Genomic DNA, 26,414 nt, shown 5'->3' on the forward strand with positions numbered 1-26,414 from the left:
CCTACTTCTGTGTTCTGCAGAGGTATTAAGTGGAAGAATTTAGACTAGGTTTTAAGTAAAGACTAGGGGTTTCCAACCTTTTGGAATGTGAAGACTCCATTTTAATGTCTGATGTTACGATGCACCCTGTTCTCATGACCTTGCTTGTGGTCAGTGCTAGCTGAGAAGTTAGCTTGTGCAGCAGAAGTTGAAAACCCCTGTCACAAACTAACTGCTCTCCAGCCTGCAAAAGCTCAGCAGGCACCAGTGTGTCCAAGGACACGTCAGGTATTCTTTATGGTCTTGACAGCACAGCCTTTCCTATTCAAGATGGGGCTCATATAGGAAGAAATTTGAAAATGAAAACAAGACCAGTGGACACTTAAAAGAGCTGATTAATATAGAAGGACTCGATATTAATCTCCGGAGAAAATGAAATAGCTGAATTTTAACCAGTGTTTGTCCTGTTGTTTTGCAGACTGAATCACCTCAAACTTGTCATTCTGAAGGAACTGATAAAAAGAGGAAAGAAAAAACTCCAAGTAACTTCCTGAAGAGATCTGCAAACATGCTTCAGCAACCGGATTGTAAGAATACAGGGGCTAAGAAAAGAAAAATTGATAATGCATGAGATAAGTGTTTCTAAATTTTCCAAGAAAATAACTTATGCATGGATACACTATTAGTTTTGTAGTTAATCAGAAGTTTAATTTGAAGACAATTTCATTAATATTTTATACATATGGAGCTACATTTTCAGAATTTATCTCTGAAGTATTGAAAACTTGAGAATTTGAGACATTCTGATGTCTTGAGATCATGAATTGCATAAATTTACAGTATAAAACAGGAAAAATAAATTAACTTTATTGTAAAACCCTTTAAATGTAAAATACGTAAGAGATTAAGTTCATGTAACTTTGTTAAGTTCTGTATGCCTTGTCACAACTAGCTGTATTTTTCTTTTCACACAACTGGCTTACAAAGGCTACAACGGTAAGCGTCTTGAAACCATAGCCTGCCTTTGACATTTCACGGTCAAAGAATGGCTCTGGTATGTTAAGCGGACACCACACTGTTGGTTAAGTAGGTAACAAGCTAATCTGTCTCAAAGCTAAATCACAAATGACTGTCTCTGAGTTGAAAACACAGAAATGAATACTTCAGACTTATCTTTACATAATTAGTGGTCAGTTTTGCGTTAAAAAAAAAAAAAAACCTATACAATTATTTTAACTTCAGCTGGTCATCATAAATCTGTGTAATCCTCTGACTTTTAAAATCTTATTTGGAACGTGATGTAGCTCTTGAAATGCCCTTTTTAGTCAAAATAATCTTCTATATCAATATTTGGATCCAGCAGATCTTCTCCATATGCTGAAAGATTCATCTGGTTTAAAATTAAATTTTCAAATGTTTCTTCTAAGTCAGTTTCACCAATTAAGACAGCGCCCATCATTCGCCCGTTCTGCAGGACGGCCTTGATGTACTCCTGCCCTTTGGTACACCTCAGCAGTAGTTCATGGTTTGAACCCAAGCCCTGTGCATTGTATTTTCCCAGTAATACAACCTATATAGAGAAATATAAAAGTGTTATTTTAGTGAGTACTTAAGAAGAAACAAAATACAGTTATTTTGTGTTTTCCTAGAGTGGGAAATCTAATCACAAAATTCTAACTGTTGAAAGTGCCATTTAGAAGGAACCAAAGAAAACATTTGTACAGTATGCGTTTACTCTACAGATGACACTACCATGCAACGTACATGAACATTAAGAATACCTAGTGAATATACAAACATGTGGGACGTGGACTACATCAGCCTGGAGTCATGATTTAAAGGCAGAATAAGAAACCAAGTTAGATCTTTCATGGGCAAATTGCTGAATCTCTCTGAAATTTATGTATATATTTGTATGTGTATGTTTCTCCTTGTCAGTAAATGAGGAGGAAAAAACCTGCCCCTGAGTGAGGTAAAGAGGGTTAAATAATACGTAGGGGGTAGTACCTGCTCATTCTTGAGTATGAATAGCTGTTAGTTCCCTTCACAAAGGAGGACTGAATTTCAAATAAAACTCAGAAATGTACCATCAAGGAACAAATCTGGAAGAGATTTTTTTTCCCCCCTGAACTACACGAGTTCAGTGAGAAGGTAGGTCTGACTATCAGATGACGGGGGACCATGCTTAGTTGCTTCAGTCGTATCCGACTCTTTGCAACCCTGTGGATTGTAGCCCACCAGGCTCCTGTCTCCATGGGTTCTCCAGGCAAGAATACTGGAGTGGGTTGCCATGCCCTCCTCCAGGGGATCTTCCCAACCCAGGGATTGAACCCAGGTGTCCTGCATTGCAGGTGGATTCTTTACTGTATGAGCCACCAGGGAAGCCTGACGCTGTGAACTGTATGTAGGCTTGCCAGGCTCCTCTGTCCATGGGATTCTTCAGGCAAGAATACTGGAGTGGGTTGCCATTCCCTTCTCCAGGGGATCTTCCCAACCCAGGGATGGAACACAGGTCTCCTGCCCTGTAGGCAGATTCTTTACCTTCTGAGCCACTGGGGAAGCCTCCAGCAATAATACCAGTTATGGGTTTGTAAGAAATGAGGAAATCTGTCACTTTTTGTACAGTGATTAAAACCAGATTAAGCTCTTATTCATGTGAGAAAATTAAATGACTGTAATTAGTTATAAGACTAACAAGCAGGAAAGGTACTGTTAATATTTGTCTATCTATCTTACCTTATAGTTAAAAAATTTTGTTACATGAGCGAAAAGTTCAAAGCTGAAATCCATGTCAATGGACTCTCCTACACTAGCTGCGGCCATGCACTTTGCTGCATACCATCCCATCTGTCTAGCCTGGGTCCACAGCCTCATCTGAAATAAAGAAGGTCATGCAATTTAATTTTTCATTATCATTATTTGAAAAACATTACCACCTTAACCTAGTACAGTTCCTTAAAGTGCATGACAGTCCCTGAGAACAGTTACACCTAGCTTGTTAGGTAACTGACTGGATCACTGTCACACTAACCAACTGCTTCTGGTATTTGATAATTCTTATACCTCATGTGTGACAACTAATGTCTTTTTGTGTGCAAAAAATAATAACCATAATCATGGATATGAGCTTTAAGAATTTCTGAAAGAAGTGATAGTTGTTTTTTTAAAATTCAGTCTCCTCTCTAAACAAGGTTAGGTCTGGTGAAGAAGGCAGCCTGCAGAGCACAGTAACAACTGGAGAATGGCCAACAGAAGTGGCCTGCGATACTGTTCTGCTGCACTGTTCCTAATGCATTTTAGCCTCCAAGTTCCTTCAGTTTGTGTCTTGGACTATGTGAAACAATTACTGCTTATGCAAATTACGAGATGAGTTTATTAGAGTCACTCAAAGTAAGAAACACCAGTTTATTTCCGGACATTTCTTTCCTGTACTAGAGTATGAGGCACATGAAGGATGTAACTTACCTATTCCCTGACTTCAGCCCTTTTGCTGTGCTGTGCTTAGTCACTTAAGTCGTGTCTGACTCTCTTCGATGCCATGGACTGTAGCCCGCCAGGCTCTTCTGTCCATGGGGATTCTCCAGGCAAGAATACTGGAGTGGGTAGCCTATCCCTTCTCCAGGTATCTTCCAGACCCAGGAATTGAACTGGGATCTCCTGCATGGCAGGCAGATTCCTGATCAGCTGAGCTACCAGGGAAGCCTGGCTTTAACCCTTAGTGGGCTGAAATGTTAACAACAAAAACAGCAACTCCAATTCCTAATTGAGTTTGCGACAGATATGCCATAAAAACGACATAGGATGTCATTGTTGAGAAAACTGAAAGCAAGCTAGTTTGAAGCATTTTAGAAATATGGCTGACATCACCCTCTTGCTGATGCTATCTCTGATGTATGTAAAAATAATAAAGCTGATTCTTAAAATACATCTAGTTCCTCTACTACTTCACACTCCAGTTAATCTGAATGAATAACAGCCCTACCAGTGGAACTGGGCTTTCATCAAGTTAAGTGGTTTTTGTTTTTTATTGGAGTATCACCAAGATAAGTGTGTTGACTGGTTCTTTCATCTGTAACATCTACCTTTGACTCTCCTCCTCCTAAAACAACGCCACCTCTGGCCACTGTCTTGAGCATCTTCCTCTAGGACTTCTGCCCCACCATTACGAGGCAGGCAACACTGTGACAGCAGGGGGAAGTCTAGATCCAGGTGGAAGGGGTTGTTAGGCTGAGGAAGGCTGCTTACCATGGGAACATTCTTTTAGTAATTCCCACAGGGAACAGACCATCAGAAACAATGTATGGTTTATAATCTCAGTGTGCTATTTTTTTAATCTAAAGCTGTGCTGTCCTAAATCGTAGCCACTAGTTACATAGCTATTTAAATTAATTACAAGTAAAATTAGAATTCAGTTCCTCAGTCACAGCCACCTTTCAAGTGCTTAGTAGACAGGTGGCTAGTGGCTACCTGACTGGACACTGCAAAAGTACAGAATGTATCTGTCATCACAGAAAGTTCTACAGGACACTGCTGGTAAGCATCATGAAAAACAAAGTAACAGTCATAATTCTTTTTAAAATTAAGACATCCCAGTCTATTCCATCACTACATAATACCTTACCAAAACGGAAAAACTCTAGTGTTTTGTTGTTTTTGTGACCAAAAAAAGCCCCCCAAAACCTCTGATAGCTTCCCACTTAAAGCAGAAAAACTGGAAAACCATAAAGGTGCATTTACTTGTGGCAGCTCCTTTATTTTCAGATGGACTCTCTGATAAACACCTGTGATCAGGTTTCGCCGGCTTACCTGCTGCCAGACAGGGCTGGGATGCCAGGAGGCCGTGCAAATATCACCCGCGGCGTAGATGTCAGGGAGGGATGTGTGCATGTGGTCATCCACCTTCAGTCCACCGTCTTCGCCTACATCAAACTAAACAATGTTCCTCATAAGCATGTGGGGAAAGGAAAAGCATACACGACTTTCGTTCTGAAGTAAAAGAACAAGTCAAATTTCTACATGTTGATATGCTGACTTTTCGTGAGGAAAGTGAAATAGCTGCCAAGTTTAGACAACTAATCTGAATTTCCAGTCAGTCAAATTCCTACTAAAGATGAACCCATAGCATTCTTGGAACTTCAAATTCTTAGAACATCAAAAACTGCCAATAAACATATGACCACCCACTCATAGTTACAAAAATATTCCTCAGTTACTACAAGCTTCAAATGCTAAAAAGCAAAAAACACACGCTGGTTTCTCTAAAAGAATCACTCTTTAAGAATTCACAGGAAGTATCAGTCTCTGAGGCCCACTTCCAAGGGGGCGCTAATGGCAAAGAACCCGCCTGCCAATGCAGGAGACGTAGGAGAACCCACTCCAGTATTCCTGCCTGGAGAATCAGAGGGACAGAGAAGCCTGTCAGCCTACAGTCCACGGGGTCGCAAAGAGTTGGACAGGACTAAAGTGACTTAGCATACACATCAGTCTCTTACCAACATTTAGATAAATAAAGCGTGCATTATGTCACCTTAAATAATGCTGGGATGTTAACTGCTTAAGGATTTGAAAGTAAAAAAATACTGAACATGAAGACATGAATATAAATTAAATTGTTTCCAGCCATCTTAAATTACAGTTCTGTGCCATGCTTCAGATGAACAATGTTCATGCTAGAAAATTAGAGATCTTCACAAATAATTAATACTTTAGCAATGTTCACAGTGAGACAAAAATTTTCACCTTACATTGTTGCCACCGAGAAATGGTTCTATATTTGGTGTAACTCCTGTAGCACTGACAATGAAATCGCAGCCATATATCTTTTCATTGGTCAATTCCACATATATAGGCCATATCTCTTAAAAAAAAAAAATTTGTTCTCAAATGTAATCACCACCAACAGCCTGTAACATTATGTGAATATGACGACTAGAACAAAGAAAAATTGAACGAGGCAAGATTTGACTTTAAAACAATAACTCAAGAATATTTACAAGGTACATTTGCTAAAACAATTTTAATATGACCAATTCCATCTTCTTATTTTGGGTATAATCACAAAACCATGGCAGGCATTCTAAACATTTTTCCTTCAAATTTAGACAAATTCTAACAAAGTAAATTGATAATCACTTTATAAGTTATTTCTTTAAAAATCTTTATTAATAAATTATACTCCCATCAAGAGTTTAGTCCAAGTAGGTTACTCATTTTTCAAAGTTTTCCCTTATTGGTGACATTCAGACAATCCCTTTCCCTATGAAAAAATTCAAAGAATTCAGAGCGATGGGATGTCTCATACAGGAAGTTTAGATATATTTCATAGAGTAGTTCTCATGGGAATGTAGAATAGGAATTTCAGGAGATCTGTACCTTAGTTTCAACTTATAGATTTCAATCTGTCTGATTTTGAGGATGTCACTTCAACTCTAAGAGCATCAGCTTTTTAGTTTTTATTTTTTGTCTTGATCTACAAGATAGCTCTTAATTCATTCACAGGGGTATGATGGTCAAACAGTGAGCCCTGCATAAAATGTTAAGCTCTATAAAATTTAATTTATTAGAAATTACAAAGAGTTAAGTACTGAAAATGAAATGATTTACATTATTACGGTTTTATCTTTTCACATTTAAATTTTATATGGAAGTATAGAGTTTTTAAATATAACAATAAAGCAAAATTGTCTTTTTAAATAAGTGATTATTTTTTCGTATTTCATCACTTACCTTTGTCAGTAGTAACTGACTGATCATGATGGTCTCTTGGAAAAGTCAAGGACTTTTTCTCAGAAATTCTAAATTCTTCCTGAAGGTAAATTTTCTTTACTTCACACATGGTTTCAATGTGAATTTTATGAGAAAACTAAAATAAAGAAGTATTGGTCACCATAATATTTCCAGAAAGAAGGATGGGTTATTGATGATGAAGAAAAAATTTATAATATACTTAGAGAAACTAAAAAAAAAAAAAAATTCTTATAAGTGAAAACACATTTAATGCTCCCAAACATGCCTCTTAATTTTGTGTCTGAAAAGAGTGAACAGAAACTCATTTAGTATTTAGAGATCAAGAGTTGAATTGGCAGGCAGCACTAAGGGCATACTTTCTGATAGAAGCCTCATCAATAATTACATGTATACATGGTTTTATTTATTTATTTTCGGCTGTGCTGGGTCTTCGTTGCTGCACAGGCTTTTCTCTAGTTGCAGCGCGAGGGGGCTGCTCTAGTCGCAGTGCACAGGCTTCTCATTAGAGGCTTCTCGTGTGTGGAGCACGGGCTGCAGGGCACGTGGGCTCAGTAGTTGAGGCTCCTGGGCTTGAGAGCACAGGCTTAGTTGCTTCACGGCATGTGGAATCTTCCTGGATAAGGGATCGAACCAGTGTCTCCTGCATTGGCAGGCAGATTCTTTACCGCTGAGCCACAGGGAAGCCCTGTATATATTTTTAAATTATAACTCTTATGGACTAAAAAGTAAGTTGACATATCCTGATTGTTATATTCCAGAACCTTAGTAAAGTGCCACTTAGGCAGGAGATACTCAACAAATATTCACTGAACTAAACTGAAGTTGCAAGTTAAAAATACCACTAATTATAGGACCTGAAGGTGCAGGAATAAATGATTTTGTGTGATTTCCATCACAAAATTTGATATACACAAATTTGATATACTGTGAAGCCAGGCCCACTCCAACCTAATAAAGGCTGAAAAGAAATCATATATAGTAATAAAGACTGTATATGTATTTCTTACAATATTTAAATATCATACATAGTCTTTTAACCACAAATAACTAAAACAAATAAAATGAGGAAGAACAATTCATCTGCTTATGCAATTAGGATATTAAATGTATAATTTATTTAGAATCTATCTAATAATCTTTAGAATAGACTGCATCCAAAGAGACCTTTGAGAAAAGATTAATTTAAAATAGGACAGGTGTGTTTACTAAAGACTGTATGGAGGTCTATCTATAAAGCCAACTGGCCCCAAGTCCATTCTTAACACCATGGATTTTAAGGAAAATGACTTGGCCAATTCTTTGACTACAGGCTTAATAACCAGTCTTTAACAAACAATTCGAGAATTTAAAACTGAATTTAGATTATGTTTAAACAATATATGAAAACATACCTCTTTCGTTCCTTTAAGATCCAGCCCTTCATGCCAGTCTGGTCCCAAGGCACTGCCTATGTTACCAGCATTAGCTCTGGCTTGCACTTCCTTTTTCCATCCTGAGGAGACAAACTCAGTTCAAAATCCAAAGGATACAAAAACTGTCAGGCAGAGAATTATGTTTGTGTTCAGAAGTTTTTAGGTAATGTAGTAATTCTCATATACACATTCATACAGAGGGACTAAACTTATCTATATTATTTTATTCATTACTTTAATATTTTGTGATATACAGCTACAAAATGGATAATCTTTCAATTGAGTGTTGTGTATAAACACTATATATATAGAGTGCTTCATGGATGTTATAATCACTGGTTAATATAAAGAGTAAGAAAATCAGACATTAAATTTTGAAAATTTTGTCAATTTTTAGTGTGACCCAAACTTGCAAAATTCTTGTTCAATTTTATAAGCCAAAGTTTAAGGAAAAAAAAAAAAGTTCTTTTAAACTAAAAAACTGTATCTGTTTTTAAACTCACTGCATTTTATAAACTTAGGTGTTGTCGAACTGTAGCATCTGCCTGCACAGATGTAGATGGGCTGGTTTATTTCAGTTCAGTTCAGTTGCTCAGTCATGTCCGACTCTTTGCGACCCCATGCATCACAGCACGCCAGGCCTCTGTGTCCATCACCAACTCCCGGAGTTCACTCAGACTCATGTCCATCGAGTCAGTGATGCCATCCAGCCATCTCATCCTCTGTCGTCCCCTTCTCCTCCTGCCCCCAATCCCTCCCAGCATCAGAGTCTTTTCCAATGAGTCAACTCTTCACATGAGGTGGCCAAAGTACTGGAGTTTCAGCTTTAGCATCATTCCTTCCAAAGAAATCCCAGGGCTGATCTCCTTCAGAATGTACTGGTTGGATATCCTTGCAGTCCAAGGGACTCTCAAGAATCTTCTCCAACACCACAGTTCAAAAGCATCAATTCTTCTGGTTTATTTAATTCACTTTAAATTTGCAGTTTTAGTTACACATACTTTTCCTAAAAAATATATCCTACATATATATATATATATATGTGTGTGTATAATCTTAAAAGTTACATAAATAAGTATTATCTATAGTCCTATCAAAATATTTTGCTAAATTTTCTCATAGCCTTTTTCTATATGATTAAAAAGTAAAGTCTCATCTGTGAATGAATGAGCTAGATGCCATACTTACCTTCAGTTGTATATCTGGTTCTTTTCTGTGCAATTTTAGCCTCTGGTTTTTCATCAATGAGCTTTGAAGTCAAGAATTCAGCTGCTCCTGCATCGAAGAAAGTATTCCCAATTGCTTTATCTTTAATGACCCAAATTACTTCACAGCCTTCAATTTCATACCTAAAAGGAATATGAAAGTTACTTAGACCAATTTCAAAGTGTAAGAAGAAATCTTTGTATGATAAATAACTACTACCTCTTAGGGCAAGAGTAAAGAAAATATTTTAAGGCAAACTGAGAATGACTATTAAACAGAATATAACACCGTTTCAGGGTAATAAGAGTTAAAGTAGAATAATAAGGGAAATTTAAAGTTTATTTAGAGAATATATACATGACAAATATATACACTGAATCCCTGGAGGAGGAAATGGCAATTCAGTATTCTTGCCTAGAGAATCCCATAGCCAGAGGAGCCTGGCGGGCTATAATCCATGCGGTCACAAAGAGTTGGACACGACTTAGCGACAAAGCATGCACACATATGCCCTGAATAGCAGATAAAATTTTTAATGAATATCACCTAAAAGGGTTCAATTTCTAAACACAGTTATTATATGAATGTCCCCCAGGGTTCCCAAGAGTGAGCAATGCCTGGTTTATCTAGTTACAGTGTAATCAGTAATGGAAGGATGGATGACATAGCTACAATATTCAGTTGACTTCTTTTCGAACAAATATTTTATTATGTAGTCAAAGCACATTATGGAAGGACAGAGAAAAAAGAAAGAATGAGAGTTACAATGAAAATCTTAACTTTGTTGTACAGGAAATGATTACCCTGCAATGAATTCCTTTCATCTAAGAAATTTCCAAGACATCTAGCCAAAGAAAGACCCAGGTCACAGAAAAATGAAGGATCTTAGAGGAAAACAGGAATGCCCAAGGTATATAGAAACCACCTTCCATTAATGTTCATGAGGCAGCAAGAGCTTCTGGGCTTTAGCAGTTTTATCTCTAGGTTTGGACACTGAGAGTGTGGTTTTCTTAACAGTTACTCTACAAAGTCCCTGGAGTTCACTATAATTTATCTGCTCTTAATACGTGTTTTGGTACAAATGAATGGGGACAATCCTGAATAAACAGGATGTATGGTCATCCTAACTATACTGGATTTTATTTGAAACTGCAATGGTAATCAGTGTGTTAATGTCACTGGTTTTTAACATCCATTTATGGTAAAAAGTGTTAATCACCTTTATTTCTCAGCGTGACATAATATAGTTAGGTTATACGATTTTTTTTCAAGGCTAACTGACAGATAAGCTGATAACAGAAGAAAGAATGTTTAGTGCATCTGACTCCAGGTCACCTGATGTTCATGCCTTTTGGTGTACGGTAAAGGAGCCCTTTGCCTTCTCCAGTGGGCCTTTATTTCTCCTCCTCTCTTATGCCAGTAGAGTACTTAATAGTTCCTAAATTTCAGATTATCTGGAGAACATTCTATATCTCATGCTGCTCAGATCATATAATATTGCTGATAAACAGAAAGCAGAATACACATAACTTTTATATTCCAATTTAATACACAATGGTTTTTTTTTTGGTATTTTAAAATAATGTAGGAACGTAACACATAGCAGTATCGCTTAAAATACTGATGCTTGATCAGTGGGCCATAGTTATAAATAACCACCAGAAATAACTCCTGGAAGTGCTGTACTTCACAGGATGCCCTCTAATCCTCTTATCCTATGAACAATGTCCTCAGAAAGATGCATAAGCAAGAAAGTATCATCACACTTTGGGGAAATTCTGCTTTAATTTTTAAAACCACTTAAAAAAACCTAGAGAACAATGAAGTATTACATTTTGTGAAATTATGAAAAACTATGTCTGCTTGAAAAAGAAAGGATTAACCTACATTTGGAAACAGATAATAGCTGAAATGAAGGCATACTGAAGAAATCAGGATTAGCATCAGAGTCTGCATATGTCATTTTTCATTAAGACCAAAAAGCCTAATCATTCAGTTAATCTAAACCGAGAGAATAGCACTACATAGGCACTTAAACAATCAGAGTTTACTGAATATAAAATTATCAATTTTATCCAAGTATATGGTCTTCAAACTACAACCTAAATAAAGAAGAAGATTAAATATTGTGAGACTTGGAAACTTTTTGAATGTGAGCAAGCTTTTCAATGTTAATAACAGTATTAAGTTCCACTTTTGGTGATAACTGATGGAGAAAAATCTGTCATGTGTATGTAAGGATTTGAAGCTCCTCTTACAATAAATCTATGCCTCCCTCTTCCGGCCCATTTGGTCTTGACTCTAGTTTTTTCTTTGCATTTTTCCATACAATGCCACAAATTTCATAATTAATGACTGCTAGTGCTCATACTCAGGCAATCCAAGAACTCTTATAGGCTTTCACTGAGATTCACTGTCCTCTAAAGAGAGGCAAAAACCTAGTCTCAGGGCTGGAACAAATGAAAGGGAGCAAAGACAGGGTTTCAGCAGATTCCTTATTTGGATATAAATTTGTCCTCTTTGTAGCCAGACCCAACTTTCTGGCCCGAAAAATATCTAGACTAGTCCATGTCTGCCATCTGTGGAAAGATAAAATCAAAGAATGTGCATCAATGCTCTGGAGACTACAGCAGGATACTCCTCAATGGTTTCCAAACTGTAGACACCATATTAAGATGACAGTATTTCATATTAAGGTGTTCACATTCCCCAAACTTCCAGAAACCAAGTTACTCCCGTTATGTGGGAATACCACGTATCTTGAAACAGAAACTCACAAACACTTTGGGTTTCATGGCCAGGTGGGTAACGTAAATGGGAGAAGCAGGATGGGATATAAGCAATAAATAGTTACGGGGACTACAGGCAGGACTCTCTAAAGGTGTACGTATTTAAATTGTTTTTCAATATAGTAAATACTTACAAGAACACATGCATGGGTCAAATCTAACTAGTCGTCAGTGAGACCAAAAGCTTTCCTGAACTCTTTATGTTTCATAAATTTACCTTCTCCACTATGAATTATTTCATAAAAGCTAAAAAAAAAAAAGAAGTGGATTTTCTCCTTGAAAATGTATGAAAAACAATTATCCTTATCTTTGATTTTTTCAGGACAACAAGATATTTTCTGGTCTACCAATAATTACATGAATCACAGAGCAATCCTTACATAATATTAAAAAACATGTACTTACACTAATTCAAGTGCGATACCACCATTCCCTATGATCATTATTCTCTTAGCTTTAGTAAGCTGCTTCTGAAATTCCTGTATCAAAAAGAAAACGACAACTGTTTTGTAGTATGGGCAATGCCTAAAGCAAGAGGCTTTACTGATAATCTCTTTCCCTCTCTGCCAGGACGTACCCTCCCGATTAATGTAATAAATGTTGTCTCTATGTTTCACCCCAGATTGCCTTTATAGCAACGCTGCTTCTAGCTTTCTTTGCCTTTTATGTCATTACACTCAAATGCAGCATGAGGCTCTGTCTTCAGCTTACTACATTCCCAACTACTGGACCAAGTCAATTTACCAACATGACACTGAGCTACATCCTGGATTCAGGATTCTTCCTGTCCTTCTAGTCCTTCAGTCGACACTTTCCCTGCAGTCACTCAGAACATACAGAAATAAGCACAGCGGCACGGTGGTTCAGAGCACAGACTGTAGAGTCCCTGGCTCCAGCAGTTTACTAACTGGGTGGCCTTGGGCAAGCTGCTTAACCTCTCTGCACCTCAGGTCCTCCCAACTATAAATCAAAGTAACAAGTGACTATACCTCCAAGTTTTTTAAGCATTAAGTAAGATGATGCAGATAAAGTTTTTAGGAGTAGCAGGCACATAATAATATCTAGTGTTTGTTTTTAAAATGTTATCACCATTGTAAAACAGCGAATTGATGCCTCCACTTCCCATTCCCCACCAAAAAAAGATCACAATGAGCTTGGAGAAAAAGTGACCAGAAATCATTCTTATGGTACTTTCTGAAGTAGAGAAAAGTCCCATTGCTTCAGGATGACAGCTGTACAGCTAAAGCTGTTAGCTCTACTTAGTCCTCCCATCTCAGTTTCCTCTCTGTGGAGTGGGAGTAATGACTGCCACAGGATTTTCATGAGGACTGATAAGTTCATGTACACAGAGGATGTCACTGTAACATAGTTATGAACTCAATCCTTCATAATATGAACCTCAAATGTTCACAAGAACAAAATCCAGTTCTTCTAGTATTCTCTAAAATTCCTATTTAGGAATATGCTCAAATTGCTATCGATTTTACAGATGATGCAATCTTATTCAGTTCAGTCGCTCAGTCGTGTCTAACTCTGTGACCCCATGGACTGCAGCACGCCAGGCCTCCCTGTCTATCACCAATTCCTGGAGTTTACCCAAATTCATGTCCATAGTGTTGGTGATGCCATCCAACCATCTCATCCTCTGTCGTCTCCTTCTCCTCCTGCCTTCAATCTTCCCCAGCATCAGGGTCTTTTCCAATGAGTCAGTTCTTCACATCAGGTGGCCAAAGTATTGGAGTTTCAGCTTCAGCATCAGTCCTTCCAATGAATATTCAGGACTGATTTCCTTTAAGGTTGACTGGTTGGATCTCCTTGCAGTGCAAGGGACTCTCAAGAGTTTTCCACAACACCACAATTTAAAACCATCAATTCTTCAGTGCTCAGCTTTCTTTATAGTCCAACTCTCACATCCATACATGACCACTGGAAAAACCATAGCTTTGACTAGATAGACCTTTGCTGGTAAAGTAATGTCTCTGCTTTTTAATATGCTGTGAAATCTTATTATGTAAATATAAAATTACTACCTCACAGGACAGAACAACAGTAAGCTTGAGGTAAGACAGGAGTATTGTGACTGGAATCAAGAAGATGTTCTTGGCAATAAGGATCAATGAATTCTGAAATAAATTACCAAAAGAAGTTGCAAAAAGTTCTGAAGGTAGAATTTCACCTTTCTGGGATAGTTTATCACTGTTCTTGAGCAGAACAAACCATATATCTTTTTCAGTTCTAGGATTCTGTATCACAAAGATCTTCTGAATATTAATTTATTTGCTAAGAAGTAAGTTTTGGACATGCTTTGCCTTTTGAGAAAAAGATCATTACATCATTTAGTTTGCAAATCACATATTCCCAATGAGAGTAGAATAGGTGTGGTTTGTCTCCTGAAAAATCCATATGCAGGTTAAGCAGCAACAGTTAGAACTGTACATGGAACAACAGATCGGTTCCAAATCAGGAAAGGAATATGTCAAGGCTGTATACTGTCACCCTGCTTATTTACCTTATATGCAGAGTACACCATGCAAAATGCCAGGCTGGATGAAGCACAAGCTGGAATTAAGACTGCGGGGAGAAATATCAATAACCTCAGATATGCAGATGACAACAGAAAGCGTGTCATCTTACGGCAGAAAGCAAAGAAGAACTAAAGAGCTCCTTGATGAAAGTGAAAGAGGAGAGTGAAAAAGTTGGCTGAAAGCTCAACATTCAGAAAACTAAGATCAGGGCATCTGGTCCCATCACTTCATGGGAAATATATGGGGAAACAATGGAAACAGTGAGAGACTATTTTTTTGGGCTCCAAAATCACTGCAGATGGAGATTGCAGCCATGAAATTAAAAGATGATTGCTCCTTAGAAGAAAAGCTATGACCAACTTAGACAGTATATTAAAAAGCAGAGACATTACTTTTCCAATAAAGGTCCGTCTAGTCAAAGCTATGGTTTTTCCAGTAGTCATGTATGAATGTGAGAGTTGGACTATAAGAAAAGCTGAGTGCCAAAGAATTGATGCTTTTGAACTGTGGTGTTGGAGAAGACTCTTGAGAGTCTTTTGCACTACAAAGAGATCCAACCAATCAATCCTAAAGGAAATCAATCCTGAATATTCACTGGAAGGACTGATGCTGAAGCTGAAACTCCAATACTTTGGTTACCTGATGTGAAGAACTGACAACCTGGAAAAGACCCTGATGCTAGGAAAGATTGAAGGCAAGAGGAGAAGGGAATGACAGAGGATGAGATGGTTGGATGGCATCACCGACTCAATGGACATGAGTTTGAGTAAGCTCTGGGAGCTGGTGATGGACAGGGAAGCCTGGCATGCTGCAGTCCAAGGGGTCGCAAAGGGTCAGACATGACTGAGGGACTGCGCTGAACTGAATGTAAGTTGTAACCTTCAGCATAGACATTATACCTGAGATAACACATAAAGAGAAAGGACATGAATAAAAAACAAGATAAATTATTAACTAAGTGTTAGTTGCTCAGTGTGTGACTCTCTGCAGTCCCATGGATTGCAGTCCGCTGGGCTTCTCTATCCATGGAATTCTCCAGGCAAGAATACTGGAGTGGGTAACCATTCTCTTCTCCAGGAGATCTTCCTGACCCAGGGATTGAACCCAGGTCTCCAGTATTGAAGGCAGATTCTTTACCATCTGAGCCAAAGAGAAGCCCTAAATTATCAACTAAAACTAAATTCAAATTGGCAGCACTAGAACATTAGTACTTTTTGGTTTATGAGTCATGAAGACTTTCTTCCGCTGCTACAGTTTAGAAATTAACATTTTAAGTATAGCACTTTGATTCAAATGCAGAAAACATCTAAGAAGTCTTCATGTTTCTTTCCCATGACCCAGATGTTACCTGTGCACTGTCTGTATCACGGATTCCTAACACATAAGGATTTCCTTCACATATCAATTTTGGTTTTGCTCCAGCACACAGACACAGCTTCTTATAAATATACTGATTGCCATCTTCAGTTAAAATGCACTGTAAAACCGTACAGCAATGAATAGAGGGGAAACATTTATACATGAGTACAATTTTGAAACATTCAAGAAGGCAAAAGCAAAAAATATATGAAGGTTGCCTCTTGGCAGCACTCAATACTTTGCTACAGCAATGACAGAGCTAACTAAGCACAAGAATGTGTTCTCTAAGCCAGTGATTCCCAATCCCTTTGGAACCATGAACCATCTAAGAAATCTGATGAAAACTAGTCCTTTTCTCATGGGGAAAAAAAAGGTACATTACCACAGAATTTTGGATAAAACTTTGAGAAATTCATGTCTGGAAAGGTATGTGGGCCTTAAAGACTAAACATTTAGAAATTTTTAACTTGAGCATTCTGATGAACATTTCCTTGATAAACACTCTAATCTCCAAGGGAATCATTATAAGTAGATTCATGATTATAATCATATCAGACCTTAATAATATCTGTTATGGGTGCAGAGGAATAGTTACTGGTAGAAGACGTAACGATAGCTTCTGAATCTAAAAATTCAGAAGTGCTGAAAAATAGTGTTTATACTCTTAAGTACAAATTACAATCTCATTACCAGCAAACATCATGCTCTTTTATATTTTTCTGTAAGTGAAAAACATGTTAACCTTAAATCCTAGCATGTACTGGCTTTAATTTATATTAATTTTTAATTGGTAAATTTAGATGAGTCTAAAAATACATATCAGAGATTCATGGTTTTTGTTTCTTAATACTGAATGGGTATCCATGTAAAAGTAGCATTTAGAAAGCAGACAGACATAAGCATGTGCTACTGTGAGAGATGTCAGACTTTGCCGGAATGGTTTTAGGAGTTAATCTTTGTATCTTGTGCTTGATTTATAAAATGTGGCAAATAGCGAAGTACATACCCACTGAAATATGTTACACATTTTAACTCTTCAGCTATATAACAAATATAACATAAAACCAATAAACCAACAGAATATAATAATACAGAAATGCTATACAAGTCTTCCTTTAGATAACCTGGTTATGATTTTAATAGAAGTTATAGGCACTGACCAAATTTAAAAAATTATTTGCACCTAGGTACTATAAAAACAAACACGAAACCTCTTCATTGACTACTGTTAAATTTTTGGAGACAAAAAGGTAAACACATCATTTCTAACTCACTGAAGAATATGAAGGATGGATCACAGAAGGCAGACATGTATATTATACAGGACACTTCTCAAATGAAACATTTGGCACTCTGACTCATTCAAGTGCCGTAATATGTAAGCTCCCTCACAATTCATTTGTATACTTCTGAGCCTACTTCAGTGTGCAGATTCACTGACATGGGTGCTTTATGCAACAAGTGTTACCATTACAAATATTAGGAAATTACTGTGGTGGTTGGATTCAGATTTGTAAAAATTTTTCTCATGAAACTCAGTCCTTTTTCTTACTTTTATTTTTTCCTGTCAAGTTATTTGTTTCAAACATGACACATAACGCTTTCTCCCTAAGGGAGAACTCAAACCTGAGCTGCTTCAGAGAAACAACTACAAACCCTGCTTCCCATCTTCGTGCCTAAAGTCCATGTGAAGATACTGTGTATCGTATGACACGGAGACTCCCTGACATCTGAGACTGAGAAGGTGCCTTTCTTGAGACTGCCTTAGCTTGGGCCTTACATCATTGTGGACTGTTATAACCACCTTCTAATTTGGTTACTGGCTACTTGTTCTACTCTGGTTCATCTTTGACACTGCTGTCAGATAGATCTTCCTAGAAGAATATTTTATCAACCCTTCTTCCACTTAGAATCTCTTTACTATTTATCCACTGATGATAAAATGAACTCAGTTTATTAGCATGACATAAAAAGTTCCTCACAATCTTATTTACTCACTTCTCTGGCCTAGCTGGCCAATATCCTTTCCTTATCCATACCCCAACCCCTTTGACAGGCTCTCTCTCCACACGCCCCTTCTCCTCTCTCTGGGTCTCTCAACATGCAGTCTCCACTTCCAGGAATGCCCTTTCCCACGTGGAGAACTGTTACTTCACCTACCTTTTTAAAACACAGCTCAGTATTACTCACTCTGTGAGGTCTTCCTAAACACCTAATACCAGAGCTTTGATAATATTTTAACATTAAACATATGCATGTCTGTACTCCCTATGACACTGAGAGTTGCTGGGAGCAGGTTTCTGCTATTACTGCTCCTGTACCCCACACTTAATGCAGTGCCCAGAATACAGTGAACACTATACAAATGTTAATGCTTGTTTAAAATGTAAAATCTAAAATGCTAACCTAAACTAATGATACATCCCTAAGAAACTCACAAAAAGGGTACATTTTTCTAATACGGGAATGAACGTCACTAAAATTCACATGCCAGGGACTTGGGTGGTAGTGCAACAGGTGGGGTAAAAGGAAGGCAGGTGAGACCTCTCGCTAAGATTCAACGACAGCAAATGTCATTAAGAAAAAGTCCTCATACATGCTGTTTGCTCTTTAGTTGCTTTACTCCAGATTCTATAACCTTAATGTTGGGAAAGCGATTTTCTAACATGGTACTTGGTTGTTCTTCAACATCAAATTCTTCTAATACTTTAGAAACCTATATGAGACAAAAGATAAAAATGCATACGTAAATTTTTAAGAATTTTAAATAATAAAATACTTTCATTTCTTTTTTATACACTATTTATTTCCCATTCATAAAACAGGAAAGTCGGCCAGCTGCAATATACACAGTAGAAAGAAGGCTAGACTCCATATCTTTAGACCTAAACACAAATACTAGTCCTGCCACTCATGGGCAAGTCAGGAAGTCACTGAGCCTTAGTCTCCTGGCCTGTAAAATGAAGGCTAACACTACTTACTTCTGCACAGTTTAATCAAACAGCTTCTCTATTTCTTTATCCTTGCAGCTTTCTCTTTCTATTTACTAGCTAACGTTACTGTGAGCTAACCTTTGGACCCTTCTTTCCTGTTCTTCAAAATTGTCAGCCTCCTCTTGGACTCATCTTCTGTCCTATCCCACTAGGACCCCACTATGGATCATTTCATCTTTTCTCCAAATCCTTTACTTTCTTGCTCTCTTATCCTTAACCATTAATTACCCTGAAAACTTCCAACCACAGACCAAATTACGTCCATTCTCTAGTTGTAAACCCAGTCTGCTACAGAAGACCTACACACGTTATAGACTAGTATTTGCCCTCAAAAGCTGCCTGGAAATCCTGCTGCTTGGCTATAACAGTTCTCAAACCTTTTAGTCTCAAGACCTCTTTATAGGCTTACCAATTGAGGACCCCAATGAGCTTTTGTGTTTTTCAGTTAGACCTAGCAGTATCTGTTGCATTAGACATTGAAATGGAGAAAAATTTTAAACATTTCTTAATTAAAAGTAACAATAGCAAATCCAATACATGTTAAAAGTGATACACTTCTAATGAAAAATAACTATTTTTTTTAAAAAACAAACTGAGAAAGCAGCCCTGTTTTACATTTTTGCAAATCTCTTTCATGTCTGGTTTAGTAGAATTTAGCTGGGTATCTGCTTCGGCATTCAAACCGCTTCTACATTTAAACCATTGCACCATTGTTTTGGTTGAAGTACATGAAGAGAGTTAGCCTCACACAGATTTGTAGCCCTTTCAGATTACTGTACATTCTTCTTGATGTTACACTGAAACTCAACAAGTGATGGTTTCTTAAAGATTAGATGAAAGGAGAATTTGAAACTGTATCAAGAACTTTTCATATTGGGACTGTGAAATCCATTAGTCTATCTTGCACTTTGATAGTTACAAGTCTATCTTGTAATTGCACACATCAGATAATACTGGTTCTCAAAATTACAGAGATCTTCCAAATATTGATACATTTCATATCAATAAATATTTTTTTAAAATCACTTTCATTATTGTTACCAATCTCATGAGAAAAGGCTAAGTACTATAAGGCTCACAGTGAAGAATGAGTTTTCCAAAAATCTAAATTTTGCCTGAAAGCCCTAATTTTGTCATATTGGCAACAAATATCATTGGTTGGTTTCTTGAAGTGACAGGCTCACTTCATTCATTTTCCAAACATGAATGGCCACAGTGGTGTCAGTTGTTCTGTCAAGTAAAAGTGATGTTTCATGAAAATAGTAGCTAGTTCATCTTGCAACTCAGCAAGTATATAACTGCTTTTCCTTGAGAAAATGTTGTACTCTTCATATGCAGAAATGCTTTATGTGTACATGTCATAGAATATTAAAAATATGCACACTCAAGAGTCAAGATTTAATAAAAGTAACATTTTTTAAAAAATGGCTTTTATTTTATTTTTCCCACTAACTGTGTGGCAGTCAAGAATACAATGGCTACCAGGGTAAGTAGCTACCACTACTTTTATACCATCAGTGCAAATACAGTGAAAAGTGCAATAACATCTTAGTAACATACTTCAGTCCCTCAGTGACTTTTTCAAACTCTCATCATTCGAATGTTCCCCGAACTTATTCTATCCTTTATTCTCAGCAAATCACCTTACACACAGAGACCACAAAGAACTCTGACTACTTTCCCACTATCTAGATGTTTCTCTGCTCATGTCCACTTTCCTTGACCCACTCCCACTATTTCAATGTCAGTCCACTGCTCTGTGCTCCAGATCCCATCACCTCTCACCTCCTCAGGACTCCTTCCTTGTTATATATTCCCTGCTTTCCTTCATCTTCAGGCTTCCCCACTGGTTTCTTAATCTCAACAGGTGAACATGCTCAAGCAGTTCCCACCTTAAAAGAATAAAATTCAGCTTAATGCTAGACCTCATGTCCTTTTGTTGTGCCATTCTAAATCTTTTCTACCTTCATAGACAATTTTCAATAGAGAAAAGTTCATGCTGTCACTTTAGAATTACTTCCCATTAATTTCTCAAAACTGCATAAATTCTTTGAAAGTCACCAATGATCTATACTAGAACTAACCACTTTCCAACCATCATCTTACCTGAGCATTCCATAGGATCTGACTACTCTGAATTGAAACTCTACTTGATCTCTTGCAAACACAGTAAAACCTTCTTATTCTTTAAATCTCATTTCAATGCAATTTCCTACGTAAAGCCTTCCTTAACTTCCAAAGGTAGGCTTTGGCGCTCTTTCACAAAGTTCAGTATGTATAAATAGAAATATATTGGTATATGACCTAATTTTTTGCCTCTATCAGGATAATGATCAAATTGTATGATAACTTTTCTTGCATATTTGTTACCCCAGTAGAAAATAATCATTCTGAGAAACTGACCATGCGGGCTCTACAGTCAAAGTGTCTGGATTCAAACCTGCCAATATACTTGGAAACCAACCGAACCTCACTGTGACACATTTATCTCATCTGTAATGTGGGGCTAACAACCTAGTTCACAGGGTTAAGAATTAGATACGTTACTACACTTAAACATTTAGAAGTATGGCATAATAAGTACTCCAGAAATGTGAATTACTATGAATTCCTCTTCTCCTTTAAAAATTATACAAGTCATGAATATGTGTTCTTCTTAACACTAAACAAATAAATAATACATAATATAGAATAACTGTCAAAGTCCCTCTTTACCACTCTTTCCCCTAACCACACCGATAACCATTAGTGACTTTTTGATGTATGGTCTATACTTTTAACTTCCATATCCTGGATGCCTAGCATAATGGTAATCTAAATATTCAAGAAATGATAAAAGGAATGCAATTTCTGACTTCTATACACTAAAAAAAAAAGGACATTTGCTATTTCAATGCACTTTCACATATATTAGTACATCTGAAGCTCACAACCCTGTTGAGTAAGCAAGGAAGATATTACCCTAGTGATGTAACTCAGGTACAGAGAGTTGTCAAAGCTACACAGCGAGTAAATAATCGCTGGGCCTAGAACCCAAGTTTTCTCTTTCTATTGTACAACACTTGTACTTGGAAGACTCAGATATACATCTCTCTCTAAGAATGTACTCACAGCCTATAATTGAATTTATGCTTTTTTCTTTTAGAAATTAAAAGCCTGTTTAATCTGTTCTCTGGTTCTCCCAATCCCACACATAGTTCTTTTGGCTATACCTAAGTACCAAGATATCTTACCTTTCTGTAGGCAGGTTATAAAGTGCAACATATGGCACTAAATTACCCTTGGTCTTAGGAGTTTATGTAAATCTTAGGGATTTATGTATGAAAATCGAGTAGGTTAACTGTATACTGATCCCTTCCCTGACACTTTTAGAAAACACGCTTCAAGATTGGAAAAGTGTGTTTGTGGGAGATGGGTAGATTGCTTTTTCTCCCTAAGATCAAATCTTTAACTTTTATTTCAAGATTAAATCTAAACAAAATGCCAAAAGGAAAAAAAAATATATTCCATCATCAGAGTGTTATAAGGGAAAACTTGTACTGAATCAAAGACTAAGTGAGTAGTCTTCATTGTAGTATGGGAAGAAAAGATTTATGTTTTTCACCTTTTATACATTTATTTTTTGCATAGGCCCTATAATATTCAGAACTATAGCACTGCAGTACATGTATGTAGTTTATAAATATAATATTAAGATATGAGTGCCAAAGTTTTTAACAGGTGAGGTACAAGATCAAAAATGTTTGGAGTCTCCTTTTCCATGATACTATGACCCAAATGCTCTTTAGACTGCTATTATAATGTTATGTGTAAAATAAATTCATGGAACTACAAAGTGTTCTAAGATGCTTACTACACATCTGAAGCATTAATTATCTGCAAGTGTGAACTCGACTCAGAGGTAGTGTTCTTCTGACCTGTACATACACACACACTTATAATAAAGATATACATGTGTATTTGCATTCATATGTAGATGTGCATAACATCCTTCCTCAAAAGAGAAACTTTCTGAAACATACTTCTGAGTGGGGAGGAAAAGAAGAGAGACAACCAGAAATTTAATACATTCCAAGTGCTTTTGGTATTTCATGTGAACAACTCTAAACTTTGAGCTATGATTTGAAAATGAGTACCAAAAGTGCATTTGTTACACAATTAAAATACTACAGTTACACTAACTGCTATGTGAGTTATTGCAGTTTTTGAAAATTAACACCAAGAAAGTTATATAATGGTTCTTACCTGCTTGAAATTTGTAACTGCTTTAATAACAGGAGAAGCTGTTATCAGGAGAATATCTTCTGATGGAAAATTAATTGCCAGCTTATTAAAAAAAAGGAAAGGAAAATTATGATAAATAAGTATTAGTACATAGAGAGGTGAGACAGATAATGCAATTTTAATGTTATTAACTTAGGAAACTAAAAACTCACTGTTCTCCCTTTAAAGGTCTCCATTATCCTGGTTCTTGGCTATATTTATGGAGTAGTGGTGAGAAGCGTTCAACTCCGATATTGATTAAAATGAAACATACATTTATACTACACTCTAACAGTTACCATGAAAAGGATGAGAAGGAACTACCTTCCTAATTAACAGTTAAACCGACTTCTCTTCATTGCAAAATAACTTCATTTGTCTTAAGCAGAATAAAATCACAGCAAGCTTCCAATAAAACACTTAAAACTTCAGCAACTGTCCCAAGTGCTTTGGCATGCCTACTCTTCCAAGTGCCCAACCAGTATAGACTCTGAGAGTCTTATCAAATCCAGAGGTTTAATCTGCCAATGTTTCATCATCTTCCTTAGCTACAAACTCTTTCTTGCTCACTTTAAACTTCCTGAAAGGATTTTCTTAACCCCTGCAGCTCTGTAACTCCATCTATCTTGATCTGTCTCTGCTTGTGATTAGGAAAGACTTTGTTTTTCGCTTGTGCTTTTTGGTTTCCTGTTATGCACATTAACTTTTAAGAAATAAATGTTATTGTAAAAACCTTAAAAAAAAAAAAACACCACCAACTGAGCATGTTCATTCACCTACACATCCATTATTCTTTTTTGTACCACCTTACTTAAATTTTTTATAATGTCTGACATTATCAATCTCTCCTTTCCTATGTATATTCTGTAATTTATTTCCTCACTTTCTGTTTCTATTATCATACTACTAATATCCCCTCCAAGTTGGCCTTCCAGTCTCATATTGACCAGCTTCCTCTGCTCCAAACACACTGTAATTAATAATCTTTCAAAATTTTTCATTTGATCATGTTACTCCACTGGTCACAATCATTTGACTACTTGTAAGTTTTTGTTAAATTCTTAGCATGACTTAAAAGATCCTTTATGATCAAGTTCCTGCCAGTCTTCCTGGCTTCATTTCTGGTCACCTTCCCCAAGCACCATATACTTTAAGTTTTGCTGCTTCCAGATGGTTCTATGCTTTTTCACCTGAGATTACATTGCTACCTCCCCTTGGAATATCTGTTTTTTCTTGTCTACCTGGTAAACTCTTACTCATTCCTCTATACAGGCATAATGGATACTGCGGGCTTGGTTCCTGACCACCGCAATGAAGTGAAGACAGCAATAAAGTGAATCACATGAGAATTTTGGTTTCCTAGTGCATATAAAAGCTATGCTTATACTACACACTGTTGTCAGTACTAAGTGTGCATAAAAATGTGTTCTGAAAGTGTTGTAAAAAATGTACATGCCTTAATTAAAAAACACTTAATTGATAAAAATGCTAACCATCGGCTGAGCCTTCAGTGAGTGTTAATCTTTTTGCAATCTTTTTTGCAACAGTAACATCAAAAATCACTGATCAAAGATTACCATAAAAAATAGAGTAATAATTTAGAAGTTTGAAATTTTGTGGTAGTTACCAAAATAAGACAGAGAGACACGAATGAGCAAATGCTGTTGGAAAAGGGTGCCAATAAGGCTTGCTCCACAGGTCTGCTGAAGACCTTAAATTTGTAAACAAGTTATTTATGTGAAGTACAATAAATCAAAGGGCAATAAAATGAGATATGACTGTACTAAGACAAAGGGCTATCTCCTGTGAGAAAGGACACTTCTTCCCTAATTCACTCCTTACTAACTCCACAGGCACCCCTAAGGTAGTGAACACACTGATGAAATGATTTACTTATTTATTTACATTACTCACTAGGCTTTGAGTCTCCAAAAAGGAGGCACCGTGTTCTGTTAGTACCAGTCTAATCAGTCCTTAGTACAGTATCTGGATTATAGGTGTTTACTTGATGAATAAATGAAATCTACACACATCCCTGGTGGCTCAGAGGTTAAAGCGTCTGCCTGAAATGCGGGAGACCTGGGTTCGATCCCTGGGTCGGGAAGATTCCTCTGGAAAAGGAAATGGCAACCCACTCCAGTATTCTTGCCTGGAGAATCCCATGGACAGAGGAGCCTGGTGGGCTACAGTCCACGGGGTCGCAAAGAGTCGGACACGACTGAACGACTTCACTTTCACACACATCCAAAGGCTAAAAGTTAAGGAAAAAAACTTAATTTCTCATGACTTCAACGATTGCTTATATTTACTTTTTACCAACACAATAACCTAGACCCTTTTGGAATACATGTATTCATGTAAAATACATGTAAAAATTCCATACGTGTGTATGTAGTCTGATTGTGTACTATAAATCAAAAAAGCATCACCTCGCTTCACTTAAGCCCTTGTCGGCTGTTTTACAAGATATTACTGGAGATGACATCTCTTCTATCTTGGGAGTCCAAAGTATACAAAACTTACGTAAGGACTTTATAATCTGGTTACGATGCACTGAGGACGTGGACACCTATGAAGAAGCTGGATTCAATCACGTCATTAAGAAGGGGGAATTTTCTGGCCAAGTACTTCCTAGTCGTAACCCATCCCACTTCTCCTCGCATCTGCTCTGGCATCACCAGGACCACAGCCAGGTTCAGTCGGCTTTGGGTTTCCCCTAATGACTTGCTCGCCATTCCTCGTCCCTGCACCGGAGCCGAAGCCTGCCGGGTACTAAGGACATCCTCTGAGAGCCAAGACAGAGTCTCTAATACCTAGGAAACGGAAGTGGTGGGTAGGGAAAAGGGAAACAGTGAAAGCAACCTGGAAGAAACACTAGGGAAATGGGGCAGGAGGGAGCCTCGAGCGCCAGCGCCTCCAGGGTCTCGGAGAGAGGAAATCGCTTGCGCGCCCGCCTTACCTGCTCCGCACAGGTAACACCCGCGATGCCACCGCCGACCACCACGAACTTCCCCGGCGTCGGGGGCGAGCACGGACCCTCCATGCTCTTAGTGGTTTGAGAACTACAATGGGAAGCCGGAAATGTTTGCCCTCCCGGAAAGGGACCGGCTCAGGACGCCCACTTTCGGCGCATGCTCCTGA

General features: G+C 37.4%; 2 protein-coding genes across 5 annotated transcripts in view; one reads left to right on the top strand and one right to left on the bottom strand.

The window, feature by feature from the left end:
• RECQL (RecQ like helicase) overlaps nt 1-1,220 on the top strand; it is a 35,752-nt gene extending 34,532 nt beyond the window's left edge. The window contains exon 15 of the mRNA XM_005680793.3: nt 458-1,220. Within this exon, the coding sequence (XP_005680850.2) occupies nt 458-610 (153 nt within the window). The 3' untranslated portion in view covers nt 611-1,220. The remainder of the gene's footprint in view (nt 1-457) is intronic.
• Nucleotides 662-26,414, bottom strand: PYROXD1 (pyridine nucleotide-disulphide oxidoreductase domain 1). 4 transcript variants are annotated; one of them, XM_013964180.2, is made up of 13 exons: nt 26,233-26,392; nt 23,256-23,336; nt 20,796-20,902; nt 18,614-18,733; nt 16,007-16,135; nt 12,539-12,612; nt 9,327-9,487; nt 8,118-8,218; nt 6,706-6,841; nt 5,724-5,836; nt 4,786-4,908; nt 2,716-2,853; nt 1,158-1,549 (listed from the first exon to the last, which is right to left on the bottom strand). In XM_013964180.2, exons 4-13 carry the CDS (start codon nt 18,683-18,685, stop codon nt 1,301-1,303), a joined length of 1,296 nt encoding a protein of 431 aa, XP_013819634.2. In that variant the 5' UTR covers nt 18,686-18,733; nt 20,796-20,902; nt 23,256-23,336; nt 26,233-26,392; the 3' UTR covers nt 1,158-1,300. The 4 variants fall into 4 exon arrangements, with proteins under 4 accessions (XP_005680848.2, XP_013819634.2, XP_013819635.2 ...); XM_005680791.3 differs by lacking the exon at nt 20,796-20,902 and having other exon boundaries at nt 662-1,549; nt 26,233-26,414; XM_013964181.2 differs by lacking the exons at nt 20,796-20,902; nt 26,233-26,392 and adding an exon at nt 25,797-26,192.

This window comes from Capra hircus, chromosome 5 (genome assembly GCF_001704415.2).
Source record: "Capra hircus breed San Clemente chromosome 5, ASM170441v1, whole genome shotgun sequence".
In the NCBI taxonomy this organism is placed as follows: domain Eukaryota; kingdom Metazoa; phylum Chordata; class Mammalia; order Artiodactyla; family Bovidae; genus Capra; species Capra hircus.

What these genes read in the sequence shown, in the direction of transcription:
- PYROXD1 (XM_005680791.3), bottom strand. Translation starts at nt 26,316, where the DNA reads ATGGAGGGTCCGTGCTCGCCCCCGACGCCGGGGAAGTTCGTGGTGGTC. An exon ending in GTGTTACCTGTGCGGAGCAG is followed by an intron (nt 23,337 to 26,232) that starts GTAAGGCGGGCG and finishes TTTTTTAATAAG; the next exon opens with CTGGCAATTAATTTTCCATC. An exon ending in GTCAGTTACTACTGACAAAG is followed by an intron (nt 5,837 to 6,705) that starts GTAAGTGATGAA and finishes TTTTTTTTTAAG; the next exon opens with AGATATGGCCTATATATGTG.